The 18291-nt window shown below is 38.3% G+C and overlaps 1 protein-coding gene across 1 annotated transcript in view; it reads left to right on the forward strand.

The window, feature by feature from the left end:
* Positions 1 to 14430, forward strand: part of xdh (xanthine dehydrogenase) — a 254547-nt gene extending 240117 nt beyond the window's left edge. The window contains exons 35-36 of the mRNA XM_039748282.1: positions 6886 to 7053; positions 14048 to 14430. Coding sequence (XP_039604216.1) covers positions 6886 to 7053; positions 14048 to 14098 — 219 coding nt within the window. The 3' untranslated portion in view covers positions 14099 to 14430. The remainder of the gene's footprint in view (positions 1 to 6885; positions 7054 to 14047) is intronic.
* Positions 14431 to 18291: the final 3861 nt, after the last annotated feature.

An 18291-nucleotide genomic window follows, 5' to 3' on the forward strand; every position in this document is an offset into this window, starting at 1 on the left:
TGAAATCCCAGCATAATACACATTTATTTACATTTGTAGGTAGATTACAGAATAAATAAGTCATCCTTTTATTTTTAATGAAAACATTTTCTACAGTTAATGAGTCACATGTGACTGACTTGCTCAGCACTAAAAGTTGGGATGCCCTGGACGTGAGAGGCTGTGTACAGAATTAAAGATGCTCCATCTCCATTTGCCAGGGTAAATTGGGTGTGGGTAACCCGTGCTGTTGTCACACAGGTGTCTGGCAGCGCTGCCATCCAGCGGCATCTCCGACAACTGTACTTGGTCTCGATGGGTCATAACCTTCTGATGAAAAGTGCTGGTGGCTGCCAAGCATAATCAGCCCACTGTTCATACACTTCCCCCACTACATGGTCCAAAGTATCAGTTATAAGAGCAAGTGGAGCATTAGGCAGTGGGTCATGAGCATGGCCACCTCTGATATTGCACATTTTGTATTCATGAATGCCTTATCCGGTTCTTTGGACCACATGACAGGGTGACAGACCCCGTAGTGCCTTAAATAAAGGTTTCATAATGAGGGCTGCCCGAGGAATGAAGCAGTGGTAGAAACTGACCATGCTCAAGAATATCTGAAGGGTGCCTATGGTATGGGGTTTCAGGAAGTCAGTGACTGCAGAAACCTTGAATGGTGAAGGAATTGCACCCTCTTTTGAAATGTGATATCTCAGGAAGTCAATAACAGACATTTAGCTGGATTGATAATCAGCCTACACAGTCTGAGGGTCTTGCATAGGGCTGATGGTCAACCATGAAAGAACTGGCAATCAAAAAATCATCCAGGTTGAAAAAAAGGAAATCAAATTCAATAAGAAAGTAGTCACTTGACCATAGGAATGTCTGGGCTGCATTTTTAAGGTCAAATGGTGTGTGCAGGAATACAAATTATACAAAAAGGGTGATGGAATATCCTCTGGTGCACAGGTATTTGGAGGTAGCCACAAACAAGAAATCCTGTATATAACTCCTCAGTTGTTCAAATGGTGTTAGTCATCACAAGGCTAGAAACCTCCACCTGCTTTAGGTAACATATGGAAGGGCTACACCCATGGGCTGTTTGATCACCTACGATTCCCACTCACTCCATTTTAGCAAACTCAGCCTCTGCAATACATAACTGGTAGGGGCAAGCCAGTGAGTACAAGCATGTATTGGCAGTCCAGTAGTGGAGATGTAGTATGCTGTTGAAAAACATGGGTTTGTACAGCTAGGGGAGTCATTAAATTGGCCATCAAACTTGCAAGTCATAGCCATCATGTTGTACAAGATACTGTAGAGGTAGTAACACTTCTGTGTGGGCAAGGAAGAATGGCAAAGTCCTTTGCATTCACAAGGTGATAGTTTTTAACATTAATCAACAACCCAAAAGTCCAACCAAAATGTCTTCCATGAATGAGATAGTGTTTACTGTCTTAGGGAGGCTGAATTTACAAGGTGGACGGCATTTCTTTGCTTTCTCACCAAGTCAAGCATGCTAAAAACACAGTCCAGTTTCAAGTTCGAAGCGGAAGTGCAGGATAAGCCATGGCCTTGCTAATAAATCTGATGAGGGCCGCATAAGAAAGATAGCTCTGAGATAACTTCATTTTGGCCAACTCCCAGTAGTCAACAGCAGATATATTGGCTAGGGCAGTGCACACTTGTTCCGGAATTTATTGCATTAACAGTTCTTTAAATATATAACAGGGCTTGTGTCTGGCTAGCAAAGCTCACATATTGTCCATCGGCACAGAAGGTTTTGCATCTCCATGGCCAAGCATTTATATAGGGTGGTCCAGATCTAATTATGCAATTTTCATTTCCCTATAACTTATAAAGTTATTACATAGAAAATCACCCGAAAAATCCTGGACCATCAAGAAGTGTGCGAACTGATGACATAAAGAATCGTCTTTGCGCCGAACTGCAATCGTCCCCGCATAAATTAAAGTCATCCAGACGATGTCCATCTGCATAATTAGATCTGGGCCACCCTGTATCTTCACCACACCCAATCTGACTTCTTGAGGACATATGTCTCTAAAAGGTATGCCTTTAAAGTGACATACTTATTTGTTTCTGGGGAATTTTCAAGCAGACTCAACACCCTTCACGTAGTGGAAGCATTGAGTGCTGCAACAGCATAGTAGTATTTTGTGTCATATGCCATGATGTCCAGCATTGCAAAACTGTACCTCCACTTGTGCAAACCACACTGCTGCTAGTTGTTCCCAAAATTCCGGCAACTTTAATGTCATCACATTGGTAGTAATGTCTAGTGAAACTCTGGAATCATCCGAGAGCATTGGGGTCATGTTATAATACATTTTTCTTTAATATTTTATGTCACTGTCCTAAACTAAACAGTTTAAGTTTCCATTCACATGTATATGCTAAGTTTGGCACACAGGGGCTCAGCATTTAGAATTGCCAACCAAGCATAGACTAGATAGCCAAAGACAACTGGAGGATTGTATAGTCAGCTTAAACATAGAACAGTATTTTTGTCCTCTGACAGTACAAAAATCTTCTTTCCTTGTTGGGAGAATAAGACCCGGCATGTAAGCATTACGGTATTTCTGTATTTTGTGGAGGAGGAGTTCAGCCCCTACCTTCCCTTGTTTGGAGACAGAGAAGACCAGCAAGTGAATCAGACAGTATTAAAAGGCTTGGGCAGCAGCCAAACACTTTGAAACAAGTGTTGGCAAAGTCTAAAAACCCTCTCAGCATGGGAACGAAAAACTGGCAGATTGCGTAGATCCAGAGTCCCACCAGGATAAAAGTCTTTGTCATATGCTTCCCGTCTGTAACCGCGTCAACCGTCAGTAAAATGTAATCTAAAGTATATTTTTCTCATGTGATTCTTGTACCGCCGTAATCACGATGGGAGGGATATCGCCTTTTCTGTCACATTATTATATTGTTTAGTTACTTAATGTGCCTCAATTTCAAAAGAACACATTTCCGGAGAGCTAATGCCTTTTAAGGAAACAGGTCATTGATGGAGTGCTTCATAAGAGAAGAAAGTATGCCAGACAGGGTTTTCCTACTCAATGCAATACAAATTATTAAACAGCAGTTGGGCCTTTGACATTCAATTGTAAAAGAATTGTCTTTTATTTTACCTGTCACTAATCTCATCATCATGTAAGTCAAGATGCAGTACACAGCAATACTTCTGTATTTTGCATGTGTATTGCACATCACTTCCATGATCAGCATTTTTATATTTTTAATTGTTTGTTTGTATTGCCAATTTTTAAAACTGACTGACTTTTCTACTCTACTGCTCTGCATTTTGATTAACAAGTGCACTACCAGATTTTAGCTTCAAACCAGCAGTGCACTTTATGTATTAAATCTTGAATTTGCGCACGGATTGGGGCATCCATATTAAGCTTCCAGTCGTTTAGCTCGAAGCCTTTTGCCAAGAAAGTCTTAGTTTTACGTAAAACCACTTGTTCCTTCAGGAACTCATAATCGTCTGTCCCATCCCAGCGTGGTTGCAATTTGCTCGAAGGCTATTAGGAACATCTCTGGGTCATCGTTAGGGCCCATTTTCGTTAGTACATTCTTTCCATTTTCAAGTAGAGGTGGTATAGGGATGTACGGTCGACGGTTAATAACTGGAACATTCGGATCAGGAATATATCGTCGACGATTATCCATATCAGGAATCGGAGGCATGTCATCTTCTGGATCGTGAGGAAGTGGAACTTCTTGAGCCAATCGAAATAACTCCTCGCGGGCATCCATCTGTGCAACCACTCCTGGTACCACTTATCACGCTTGGGTCAGAGATTTGCACAGAGACACACGAAGTCGTGGAAAGAAAAAGGATTTTTATTCAAACACTGCAAACAAACATTTGTCTCTTCAAACTTTATCCTTGACAGAGATGACAGTTTTGTCTATCAATTAAATGGTAGTGTAAGTTTCTTCTTCTTCAAATGAATACGCATCAGGAGCAGAAGCAGTCTGAGAGAGAGAGAAAGCAAAACAAATTAATACCAAAACTGACCGGCGCTTTGCAAGGCTTTTAAGTTGGCGGAGTACCGCGTGAGGCTTGTATTACGCGTTATGGCACAATGGTAAAGAGCTAGGAGTCAGTGTTTCAGGGGTTGTGGTTTTCCCAGGGGCGTCTGTCTCTTTTTGGTGTGCGATCAGCCCTCCAGCTCACAATATTCACCTTCACAAACAAAAGCTGGTTTCCCACTTTTGTTGAACATAATAAGAAATAACTGCTATATTTGTGATTTTCCTTTTATTATGTGGTAGAAATCCATCCATTATCCAACCCACTATATCCTAACTACAGGGTCACAGGGGTCTGCTGGATCCAATCCCAGCAAACATAGGGCGCAAGACAGGAAACAAACCCAGGGCAGGGTGCCAGCCCACTGCAGTGTGCACACACACACACACACACACACACACACACACGACAATTTAGAATCGCCAATGCACCTAACCTGCATGTCTTTGGACTGTGGGAGGAAACCAGAGTACCCGGAGGAAACCCACACAGACACGGGGAGAACATGCAAACTCCACGCAGGGCAGACCTGGAAAGTGAGCCCAGATCTCCTAACTGCGAGGCAGCATCGCTACCCACTACTCCACCGTGCCACCATGTGATAGAAATCAACATCTTAATTAAAAAAACAAACATATCCTCTATCGGGACAAGTTTAATAAAACCTTTTGGAGTAAGTACTTAGGAGAAAACCTGTCCATCTGTGTTCTTATTACTCTTTCAGTATCATGCTGAAGAGGGAGCCTCTGTCACAGCAGTCTGTTACAGCATGATCAGAATGGTCAAAATATTAAGGGTATACAGTAGGTGTATTTTATAAGAAACTGAAATTACATAATAGTGTCAGTGAATGCATACATTTACTCTGCTTGCTTCGTTGGTCTATACCCAAATGACTTATTAAAAATAAAAGTCTGTTTTATTATATTGTTGTTTTCTCATATTCTTTACATTGAGCCACCACTTCTGACATTTTTGTGTATGTAACAACTGTCCAGTCTTGTTTACAGGACATCTGCTGAGATCTTAGTCATCTTATTAGTTCATTTTGTGTATTACATCATCCTTCCTCCTGGTACACTTGTTTGATCATTTCTGTAGCTGACATTTTCAAACAAATGATTATATATTTCAGTGTGCATTGCAAACCAAAATACTGTACTTGCCTACTGTTACCTATAAATTATTCTCTTACAGTTATTTAGTTATTATAACAGCTTTAAAATCAACACTTTAAAGAGCATTGTCAGTGTCAGTAAAGCTACCTCAATCAGCACGTGACTTTTGGAGGCTGCTGGCTTGACACATAATCCCTAAAACAGGCAAAATGAATAATAAGTATTTAGGTCCTGTGAAGGGGGAGAAGAATCCCGTTAAGTTTAATCCTGCTTTGACCACCGGCAATCCACTCTATAAGCTTATCCAATCAGGCTGTTGTGAACACTTGACCTACCCTTCCACAAGCTGCCTTTTTTACCTGCACTCCTTGTAATTTTGTAAATTTTGCTTGGTATGTTTTTGCCTAATAGCAGAATTTTTTAGTTGCTATTAATGAAAGTGTTTACCAAATAAAAAATGTAATGAGGAGGGAATACCTAAAGATCATTACAATGTAACATTGTTACAATGCAACATTTAGTCCATTTTGTAAAGCACAAATAGACTCACTGTACCTCAATTTATATAAAAATAAGAGTAGATGAACACTGATCTTCATGTCTTTTGCATCAAAGGATCAGAAAGGCACCTAGAGGAGCGGAGGGCTAGAGCAGAGGATGGGGTGCAGTGGACTAAAATAACATTGCCATTTTTTTGTTTTTGATGAGCCAATCTTCCATCCATCCATCCATTTTGCAACCCACTGAATCCGAACACAGGGTCACGGGGGTCTGCTGGAGCCAATCCCAGCCAACACAGGGCAAGGCAGGAACCAATCCCGGGCAGGGTGCCAACCCACCACAGGACACACACAAACACACCAAGCACACACTAGGGCCAATTTAGAATCACCAATTCACCTAACTTGCATGTCTTTGGACTGTGGGAGGAAACCGGAGCACCCGGAGGAAATCCACGCAGACACGGGGAGAACATGCAAACTCCACGCAGGGAGGACCCGGGAAGTGAGCCCGGGTCTCCTAACTGCGAGACAGCAGTGCTACCACTGCGCCACCATGCCGCCCCTGAGCCATTCTTTCAGAGAGCAAATATATAGAATTTGACCAACTGTCAGTTCATCTACACTTTTGCTGTTGATATCATTAGTTTTACACCAACAGGCTCTCTACTAATTATGGTGGCAGGACTGGCCCTAGCATCTTTAAGCTGCCTAGTCCCAGTGTGTGTTGAGAAGAATTTGACTTATTTTGATTTTGAAGTGTTGTCTTCTGCCTCAGATCTTATTTTCTTTTAATCATTTAGCAGTCAACCTAAAATTATAAGACATGCAGAATTCCGCACATGAAATCTTCTTGTCACCAAAAGAAATCACAGAACAGGAGAGTACAGAGGAAAATGAACTGAAGAAACACAAGCTTATTTATATAACTTAGCACACACTGGATAATGAAGTTTAGCAAGGATATTTGTAAGGTACACTTCTAGCCTACAGTCTTTTGTTAGAGAGCGTGGTGATCAGCCTGTCTTGTTGAGCAGGGTCAGAACATTAATGAGAGTGTGTGAGAAGTGACGCCTTGTGCCTGTGAGTACCAGCCGACTTTAAGCACTGAAATTAGCAACTTGTATTTCTTTTTTTTTTTAATAAAGAAGGGTTGCTGAGCAATAGTTATTAGTGTTTTTCATTTTTGATAAAGAAGGCTGAGTAACTTTTTGTGATTATCTTGCAGGCTGTTGGGGAGCCTCCACTTTTACTTGCTATATCCGTGTTTTTTGCAATCAAAGATGCCATCTCAGCAGCAAGAGCAGAATCCAACCTTACTGGCCCTTTCCGCCTTGACAGCCCTGCCACGCCCGAGAGGATACGGAATGCTTGTGTGGACAACTTCACAAAACTGGTTTGTAATCTGTGTTTCCTTGCACTATGAACATTTGGAAGAAAGTGCTTAACTAATTATACAGTAATGGATGATAAAATAATTTCATCAATCCATCTTATTTACACCCATTTATCTTATTTTAGTTTAGGGTTAGGGGTTGTGTTGGGAGGACTAAAACGTATACCAGCAGCATCAGAAGGAATGCAGGATTCAACCCCAACATCACCCTGTGTGCTAAGTCTCTTGCAAAGTGCACTAAAGCAAACATTTAATTTCATTTAAACAAGGACAAATTAAAGCTGCCAGAGAACCAAGTAAACAACTTTGGAATTTTTGAGAAAATTAGAGTATCCAGAGAAAACTCGCCCTGATATGGGGAAAATGTGAAAATTTTGGACTGAGATAGAACGTGAATTGTTTTAAGGCAGCTGCAGGCCAAATATCTAAAATTTTTTACAACTCAGACAAATGAGAGTTGAATATTCTTCTTGAAAAGTACAAAAAGAACTTTCAAGACCCATCCAATAAGAGAATAATGTAAAAAGAGAGTCCCATCTAAAACAGATCTTTGTGTAGTGTAAAACAGCTAGTGGAGTGAAAATGTTAATCACAAGCCAGATATGTTTACTTTTGAATTATATTAATTAGTTGTTGGCAAGTTCTCAACAAGTTTTGAACAGAATTTTTAAAAAATACCGTAGAATCTGATTTTTTTCTTATTTGAGATAATAATATAATATAGGAAAACATTGCTTTCCCACAGACTCATAGAGGGTAGTATGGGGTTCTTCCATTGATCAAAATAAGCCTTTGTGCAAGAAGTGTGATATAGGATACAACAGATTTTTCATTGCACAATTTTGTGGTACTCCAAATACTGATGTAAGCATTAGAAGAGACTTCAACTCCAAGTCTATCTTAGAGTTATATAACTGTTTTTGCCCACAATAATTATAAGGCCAAGCAACTCACCAATGCAGCTGCTTGATGACATTGTGCATGTCAGAACTTATGCAGAGTATATTTTAACAGTTTTAAACAAGATATTTGTAATAGATGAAAAAGGTTTATTTGAATTATGAGGTACACGGCACATGTAGAACTAGAATGAATAACCATGATTTTTTGCAGAATACAAGGGTCTCATGTTATGTCTGTACCTGGTTATGGTTATACCCTTCACATAGAGGACTTCTTCCAAGGTCATTACCTGCAATACAATTATCATCACCAGAGGACATGAAAAGTAGGAGAAGAAAGAGAACAGAATGATTATTAAATGTTTGAAAAGCAATATGAGCAGCTGCCTAAGTAGCTTTTACCATGAGCATGCTATAATAAAACAATAAATTAAATGCTGAAGTTGATGGGGAATCTCTTATTTCAGTAGATTATCTGGGCGTTGGGGCCCTGTATCTAAACTATTTGATACCACATCATATTTATCTTTTTATCTGTTAAAAGAACTCAATGTTAAGTATTCTCTAGAGCTCAGGTTCTCAAGTTCAATCTTGGGTTATCACTGTGTCAGCATGTTTTCATTTCAACCAGATTTACATATACAGTACAATGCAATACAGCTTATTTTTTGTATAACCCTCTTCACTGAGTGCAGATGCAAAGCACTGTGATCACTTCCCAAGTTAATTGCAAGAGTAGATTATACTTATTACTAAATACAGAACTTGTACACATATACAGTAAATGCAGATTTGTTAAAACACACAAATAGAACAAGGTAAAAACTGATTATATATAAAAAGAAAACAACAATATCTGTTGTAAAAGATAGCTCGGCCACAGACAGACATGACACCAGATGTCCACAACATACACGGTTTATTTACAATTTCTATTTGCACAATCCATTTCCACAAACTCACACAACTACTCAGTCCTTTCCTTCACTACTCTTCAGCCGCCTCCACTCCTCTTTTGCAGGCTCCGTCTTCTCCCTCCCGACTCCGGCTAACCGAATGGAGCAAGGCGGCCCCTTTTATTCCACCCCCAGATGTACTCCAGGTGTTCTGTGATGGTGTCTTGTGCGCAGGGGACATATTTCCCCTCTCCCGGTCCTTCCCTGCTCCAGGTGTCCCGGTGGAGCAAGGTCCCTGGTCGTCTACCACACTGTCCATTAATTAATTGATGAATTGTGGCCAGTTGACACTGATTTTGCATTCAGGACAATATGCTAATATGATATTTACAAGTAAAAGGAATCCAGAAATTTGCATTTTTTACATATCTTTCAATGCTTAATATTCTTGTATTTTTTTTATTAACCCTTTATAATTAGTGATGCATAGCGCAGACACAGGGGCAAATGACACTGAATACATGAAGGGAAATAGCTATTTCAAAGTCATATGGCTTGTCACATACAGATAAAGGGAAGGAGATTGATGTAGATCTTGTTCAGCAAGACATTGTCACTGTAGTGAGCCCCACTCTACACATTCTGAACCTAGACCTGGAGGTGGCCAAGTTCTCACCACAGCCCTGAGAAAAACTGAAAGTAAAGTTTGGAATGAGGGCTTATCACATCCAAGCCAAATAACATAACCAGGATTTCCTTTGTCATTTTCATTTCTGGTTCGTCTTTGGCTGTGACCTCTGCTACTACAAGATGCAGTGGAACCTCGGTTCATGACCATAATTCGTTCCAAAACTCTGGTCGTAACCTGATTTGGTTGTGACCCGAAGTAATTTTCCCCATAGGATTGTATGTAAATACAATTAATCCATTCCAGACCATACGAACTGTATGTAAATATATTTCTTTTAAAGATTTTTAAGTACAAATATAGTTAATTAAACCATAGAATGCACAGTGTAATAGTAAACTGAATGTAAAAACATTGAATATCACTGAGAAAACCTTGCACAACAGAGAAAACTAACATTGCAAGAGTTCATGCTATAGCCCTACAAACACTTTTTTTTTTAAATGAGTTTTAAGCACAGGGAAAAAATGAACATTTGAAAAATCCGTAACTTAATAAACAACCAAGAAAAGTAACATTGCAACAATTCACGCTACGAACCGAAAAATGAACATTTGAAAAATCTGTAATACAAAAACTCACCATAAACCACCAAGAAAACTAACCTTGCATGAGTCGAGTTCTGGCATGAAGGAAGTGAGGAGGAACTGGGTGGAAAGGAGGTTACAGTTTTGAGGGAGAGTCCGGCTCCGCGAGAGAGGAATGTTCTCCTTCAGGTGTTTCCTCTGTTGTGATTTCTTGGGTTTCTGGTGTTTTTAGCTGTTTAGCTGGAGGATCAGACTTCACGAAATAGAGGTCTAATAGGAGTTGCCTTTTCCCTCACATTGAAATTTTTCAGAAATGCGAGATGACATTGTTGTTCATCATGTTTATCACTCTGTTGTCAGGGTGGTTCTTCTCAAAAAAATCCTGGCACTCATTCCATTTTTCCATGATGGCTTTTATCACATCACTTTTTATAACCACCCTTTCCTCTTCTTCCCCGGAGGACTGCTCCTCGGTGAGCAACCTAAGCTGTTCCTGCTGGAGTTCAGTGAGTTCCTCCATCGTCAGTTCCTCCTTGTGATTCAGGACCAGCTCCTCGATGTCCTCATTGTCCACTTCAAGACCCATGCTCTTGCCCATGGACACAATCTCATCCACAACAGCATGCTCAAAACTTTCTAAAACCTGTTCAAGAACACATTCAGGCCAAAGTTTCTTCCAGGCCGAGATCAAGGTCTGATGTGTGACATCTTCCCAGGCTTTATCAATGAGGCTGCTGCAATGAACGATTTTAAAATAGTTCTTCCAGAACTCTTTCAGGGTCAAAGATGTCTCCTCAGTCACATTGAAACACCTGGTGAATAGTCCTTTGGTGTACAGCTTCTTAAAATTTGAAATAACCTGCTGGTCCATGGGCTGCAGAAGAGGAGTTGTGTTGGGGGGGAGGAAAATAATAATAAATTCATACTCCTCGGCTACAAAACAAAATTATCATGGAGAGAGAAATGGCCTCACTTTAGTGATGTTCTTCAGATGAAAAAATGCAGTTTTTGTTATACCCAGCACATGACCTTTGGAAATTCAAATGACTAGAGTCAAATTTCACTAGATTTCTTGCTTTTTGGCATGGGTCAAGTCCTAATGTTTCTAGTTTTGGGGTCAGGTTCTCTTTCTGGGTCTTTGAACAAATGACTTCTGTTTTATCCTCCTTCTAGAAAGTTATGTGACATTCAGGCCTTTATATCTAAATATGTCTTAAAAGAACTGTTTTTGACAGTGTATGTAAATTACTTTGTAATAAATTGGTAGAATGTGAAAGACAGATCGCATAGAAAAAAAATGTTAGAATTACAGGCCCAAGGAAAAGAGTTGAAGGAAAAATGTTTAAAAAAAAAAAAAAAAATCTACTGTAAAGCAGTGTCTACAAACAGCAAGTTATCAGATATGGACTATTGTTGTCCACTAGGCTGGTTGTTAATGGTGGCATCCACATTTATAAGTCTCTGCACAAGAAGAATTAACAAGATTAATTAATGCCATTTTAAAGCATGTTTAGGCTCTAATAAGGACAGCGCAGAGACTGAGTAGGCCTTGTGCAGTTAATAGTAGACATACTGTAATTCTATCATTAGGAAAATGTATGGAAGATCTTTGTTAAAGTATAGCATTTCTTTAATGCTTGTTGTGATTAATATTAAAAAATACATTTTGTTTATTAGTTATCTCTAAAATAACTCAGCTTGTTTATGTGTGTTCTTTCTCTATTTTTACTGTTATAATTGTGGTATTTCTTTCATTATTATTAAAACTCTTAATATTACTATTATAACCTTAACATAGCCTGTTCAAATATATGTTATTCACAGCATACAGGGAATTCAGAAAGTATTCACACCATTTAAACATTTTCTGTTTACTTTTAAAAGAATAAGATCAGCATTTTTGCGCATCAGTCTACACTTTATGATGACAAAATGAAAACATGTTTTTTTTAAGTTTTTTTAAATTAATAAAAATCATAAACTGTAATCTTTTAATCATATAAGTATTCTGATTCAGTACTTTATAAAAAAAAAAAACCTTTGTCAGCAATTACATCTTCAAGTCTTCCTGGGTAAGTCTCTACAGGCTTTGAATTTCTAGATTTGGGCAGTTTATCCCATTATTCCTGGCAGATTCTATCAAGCTCCATTAGACTGGATTGAAAATATCTATAAGCGTGCATCTGCAGGCCTTCCCACATTTGTACCATGGGGTTTAGGTCTGGGCTTTTTCTGGGACACTCAAGAACAGTCAAAGATTAACTTGAAGCCACTGCATCATAGTCTTGGCTGGGTGCTTTCGGTTATGGCTGAAAGGTGAACTGTTGCCCCAGTTTGGGGTTGTCCCTAGATATAAATTATTATAAAATGTTATTAATTATATCATGTCATGGTTTTGATTTATTTTCCAATTTCAAATAGTATAGAACATCACCCACTGACTTAAAAATGTGAGTTAGGATTCTTCCATTAAAGCAAGATATGTCTACATGTTTGCAGTGTGGTATAGATTATTACGATGAATTTGTTCTTGTCCACTTTAAACCTGTCTGGCAGTACATCAGACACAGCTGTTAATAGGCTAGGAGTGAATGTGACACCAAGGCTGTCTGGTAAACGTTGAAAGACTTTTGTCCAAAATGATGTTAATTTGATGCACTCCCAAAACATGTGGTCAAGTGAGGCTGGAGCTCGATTGCAATGCTTGCAGGTTGGATCTTGCCCTGGGTACATTTTAGGCAATTTTCAATGAGATAAAAGTGAAAGATTTTAAGTTGAATTATTGAATGCCTTGCACATATAGAGTGCAATCTATATGTGGCTACTTTCCACTCCAGTGGGGTGGAATACAGTATACTTTCTTTCCATTTTATCATCATTATTATAATGATGATATTTTTCACTAGTACATCACTAATTAGATGTTGACCATTTTTTGAATTCTGTAAGTGTTTTTTTACGATTTGTATGTTGATTTTTGTTTAAGTTACAATGAGAAGAGCTTCACTTGCAGAGGTTAATGTCCTAATACAAACAGTTAAGCTGTTCATTTATTCTACACACAGATCAGATGTCCAGCCACGTAACAGAAACTTAGTTCACTTCAGTTCACCTATTGCTTCAAAGAAATTACATTCCTTGGAGAGATCTCTTAGCAAGGCACAACTGAAGATTCAGAAATGGTCCTAGTAATGAAAATAACAATTTTATGTAAAAGACTCTCTCTCTCTTCATACCCAAGAACGCTGCCCAGTGAGGTTTTATGTTAGAAAAGACAAAATGTCACCAGGAATGTACTGAGCCACTGGCCATACTCTATGGTCTGTTGCTTTTAATGCTGGAGAAAGCAAATGATTTCCTTAATAGGTGCCTTTTCTATTGGGAAATACAACCATAAATATTTGTTTTTTAAAAGCATTCAGAATGTAGCCTCCCTGTATTTCTTATCTTTATGACATCAAAATTTTAGAATGGTCATGTAAAATCATATTAATCATACACATAAGGAAAGAAAAATTCTCTATATACTCATTAGCAAACCATCTTAGACAGAATATATGAAATGCCACAAACCATAACACGGATCTCTACTGAAGTATTTAAAATATAAATAAATGAATGGTTTTTTAAAATTATTTTCTTGGTATCTTTTATATTCTATATAAATGTGGGAAAACATAACTCTGAAAGCCACTTTCAGGCTTAGCATCAACAAGATTGCCAATGCACTTGTCTAACTAATTAAAAATTGTTGTCCTTGGCTTCAGATTCTGAAAATTATGGAATACATTTTTCCATACATGGGAGATACTGTAAAATCAAAATGTGCAATCATATTTTTATTTATTATTTTTCTTCTAGAAACTTGTGGTCTTTTGATTTACATGATAACCATATTTAAATCATGTATTTTGATAGCTGATCTCCTTTGTAGCTCTGTATGAGGAAACTATTGAGTGATTCCAACCTTCTTTATTTTAGATTCATCCACAGGATCCACAAACCTTTACTCCATGGTCAGTGCAAGTCTGAAAATTCCTGATGATGAAGTCTGAATCACAAGTGTATAACGTAATATAATGAATACAACAATATATTCTGCTGAATTCCTCTAATGTTGATTGAGATTTTGACTTGAAGTTGAAGAGAACATCATCATGTTAACCTACCAATTGTTAACAATTCAGTTTGGGTAGCACTTTTTGCAAAATAAGTAATAATAGTATTCTGATGATATTTTGAAAATTCCTACCATTACAGTTACCTTATATGTAACATTTAGAACAATCTGTAAAGTTTGTTATATAAAGTTAATTTTTGAAGTTTTCTGTCAAATATATATACTGTATATTTCTGATTATCCATTACTTTGCAAAGCTTAATTTTATAGTCCATATTTCACATACAGAATTCTGTACTAATGCTTCAACAGGTGAAGAAAAGTGGAACATGCATGTAAAGACAAGAAACAGGAAGCACTCTTTTTTTTGCTAAGTGATTTTGCTAAAGCACAAAGTACACATATTCAAGCTCACTTGATCAGAAGTACTGGCTACTTAACAAGCTACACAATGATTCTTTTCTTCATTTATCACCTCTGTTGTTTTCAATAAAAATTTCAGAATATTATATATATATATATATATATATATCTGCCAAATTCTTTTGTGTGTTTTTGAGCACCTTGTACTATATATTACAAGTGCCTCCTTATCTTGAATATTGTACCCTAACAGCATGTCCTCCTATACTGTTAAATAAGGTGTCGCAAAATTTCCATGTTTATTTTTGAATGAAGTGCTTCAGAACCTACACATTAAACTTTATCCATGTCTGTTTTACATATTTAATACGCTGAATACATATTTTGAATAATATGTATTGTGGCAGTAAGGGGGGCTATCGCTCCCTTGAACCCTAAGGTACCACACCAAACACCAGGTAAAAGTGCAATAATTCTTCTTTTTATTATAATAATTATGTGCACCAAGCACCCTCCACTCCACACTACTCATTAACTATTCAATACAATAATAATAATAATAATAATAATAATAATAATAATCAATCCTCCAACTCCCAGACACTTAGCCACCCTTCCTCCCAGCTCAGCTCAATGCTCTGGTGTTTCACTGCCCTTTTTATAGTCCTTGACCCGGAAGAGTTTTACCCTCTCTGTCCATGTGACTTGGAATACTTCCAGGTCAGATAAAAATCCTTCTTTTTCTTCACCCAGGAAGCACATCGTTCCCTTTGTCCACGTGACTCTGATGTACTTCCTGGGCATACGGCAAATAGTCTCTGTGCCTCCCTGCAGCGTCCTTTAGCGGGCCCCAAGGTATCCAACAGGGCTGAGAATAAAAACTACATTGTCCAGTATTCCCTGCTGGCATTCAGGGCATCTCCACTTTGCAGGGAGGACTCCATCTGGCAGCTTGGGGGTATTGGCCGGAATAAGCTGCCGGCCATATCCCACAGTATTCATATGTATTTTCTATTAGCATGTAGTTAATGAGTGTAGAACAACCACCAAGTTGTTCCAAGCACCATCTTCAGCTTTCTTTAAAGAATGGTTGTACTTTCAGCAAAGAGAAACCATTCCTCCGATTTTTTTTATCAAAGGAAATAAGACAAGTAAAAGCAGCACTATTTTTTTTTTTTCATTTTAAACTTGTGAGCTACACTGTACTTATGATAAAGCAGAAAGTTGCAAGTGAAAGTGGCCATGTGCTTTGTGGGAGGGGACGACTCAACCCTACAGTGCTTACTTATTATTAGTTTCATTTCCACTTTTTATTTTCTTTTGTCAAAGTATCTCCAGTAGTGTAATTTTGTGGTTTGCATTGTCCTAAGCTGATATGATTTACTTCATTGAGACTATGGTGACATTTGATTAGTTTGAGCCTATGTAATTATTTATGCACACCACATGACTGTAATCAAAGCTTTATTTGCTTTAGTTCAATGCTATTTGAAATTTTTAATACATAATGAGAAAGCATACAAGCAAATATCATAGACACTAGAAGCAATAATAGTGGTGCCTTATGTAAAGCAATTCAAATAAAAAGAAAGACAAATTAAACAAGAATAGCAAAAGAATTCATTTTTCACCGTTTACATGTGCCTTACCATGTAACAACAGAAAGCGTGTGACACTTGATGTGTTGAAAGGTTTGATATTAATCTCTCTGTTAGGATGATTTTCTGTATTAAATCTGTTCTGTGGCAGCAAAGTAAGCATTGACCTTTGAAATGGCAGTTTATCATCGATTAAAAGTGACATCTGTCTGGGTCAGTTAGGTGTATAAAGTTCACTGTTTAACATCTCAGCAGAATTTTGAAAAGAGGCCATGTGTAATTGAACTTTGATAGGAACATGTCGAGGTAGGATATGAACTGATGCTTTTGTGGACAGCCTGGTCAGTCAGAAAAACCTATAAAAACCTTTACAATTTTAATTAAAATATAGACACAGTGGCATACTTTAAGTTCTGTTTTAGTGTCTCAGCTATACATTGTGACGGATGGCGGGGGCCCATGCTTGGCCAGGACACCCCTTCACCACATCTGCCAGGGTGACAAGGGTGGGAAGCCTAGTATCACACCCTGGACACTAGATGGCAGCCTCCCTGGGTTGCAGCAGTTCCTCGGACTCCCCCAGGGCTTCATGGGGGTTGGAGTTCTGTGCAGCTATGTGGGGTTCCACAGGCACAACCAGGGGGTGCTGCAACAGGAGCGGCTGGCCCCTTTTGGGCACTAGTTTTGCCTTACCTGGAAGTGCAGTATAATGTTGGCAATCAACCACCTGGAGCTCTTCCGGGTGCCTGATAAAAGGGAGCCAGCGACCACCATTCAGCGTCGGGAGGAGGAGGGCAAAGCTTGTGGAGGAGTGGTGGTAGAAGAGAGGAGTGTTTTGGTGTTTAGTGCTTGTGTTTGGGACTGTGTTGTGGCTGGGGGGATTATGGGGAAGACGTGCCCTCCAGCTGAAGAAAATAAAAGTCTTTTGTACTTTTATACGTGCCTCCTGTGTCAAATCTAGGTGGCCAGTTGCAACATATAGAATTACAACTCTGAGCCCATTGTTTTTCTTCAACAGATGTTATCATTAACATAATATAAACATCTGTATTGTGCACATATTGATTTTCAAATATAGAGGATAATAATAATAAGGAGCATTTTTCTTTAGGTTTTTTTCAGTTTAAAAAGGATTCTGGAAACATATTTTCAACTCTCTCTTTTGCTTTATGACTAGGATAAGGTACTTGGTATTCTTTCTTGAAAGTTATTGACCATTTAGCAAGGTATCATGACTTTATGTCTGGCAATCTGGGCTTTGACCCAAGGCTTAGTCTGTCCAGTTTTGGCCCGTGCCTGTTTCATTTTCTCGTCTCTTATTTCATATACAGTGTCATATTCCCATTACAGGGAATACAAGCAGCGCTACAGAAAGTCCAGAGAAGAGAGAATTATCTGATTCCAGGACTACAAGGGAAAACTGAAAGTATTTGACTGCCGTTTTTAAATTGAGCAAATTGGGATAAACAGGTGACATTATTGAAGTGTTTAAAATTAAAAAGGCCATTAGTATAGTGGAAACCTGCGAATACTTTAAAATTAATTCTTCAACAAGAATACGGGACTTAGATGAAAACTATTGAAGAGGAAATTCCACACAAATCTTGAAAGGTTTTTCTTTGTCCAGAGATCCACAGACGTGGATAAAATTATGATTTTAGGGACCTTCAAAACTAGACTTGATGTTATTTTGGAGAAATTACGTGGATAGTATCGATGAGCTTGATGGGCTGAAAAATCTGTTTTTATTCAAAATTACTGTCATATTTATTAGCAAATAATGAATTTTTTATGATAAGCCTGACTCACTTCACTTCTACACTGTGTGCACAATTATTAGGCAAGTGAGTATTTTGACCATATCATCATTTTTAATGCGTATATTCCAACTCCAAGCTGTATTAACTTGAATGCTTATTGGATTTAAGTACGTCAGGTGATGTGTATTTGTGTAATGAGGGAGGGTGTGGCCTAAGGAGATCAACACCCTATATCAAGGTGTGCAGAATTATTAGGCAGCTAGTTTTCCTCAGGCAAAATGGGCCAAAAACGAGATTTAACTGACTCTGAAAAGTCAAAAATTGTAAAAAGTCTTTCAGAGGGATGCAGCACTTTTGGAATTGCTAAGATATTGGTGTGTGATC

The sequence above is a fragment of the Polypterus senegalus genome, chromosome 3 (assembly GCF_016835505.1).
Source record: "Polypterus senegalus isolate Bchr_013 chromosome 3, ASM1683550v1, whole genome shotgun sequence".
In the NCBI taxonomy this organism is placed as follows: domain Eukaryota; kingdom Metazoa; phylum Chordata; class Cladistia; order Polypteriformes; family Polypteridae; genus Polypterus; species Polypterus senegalus.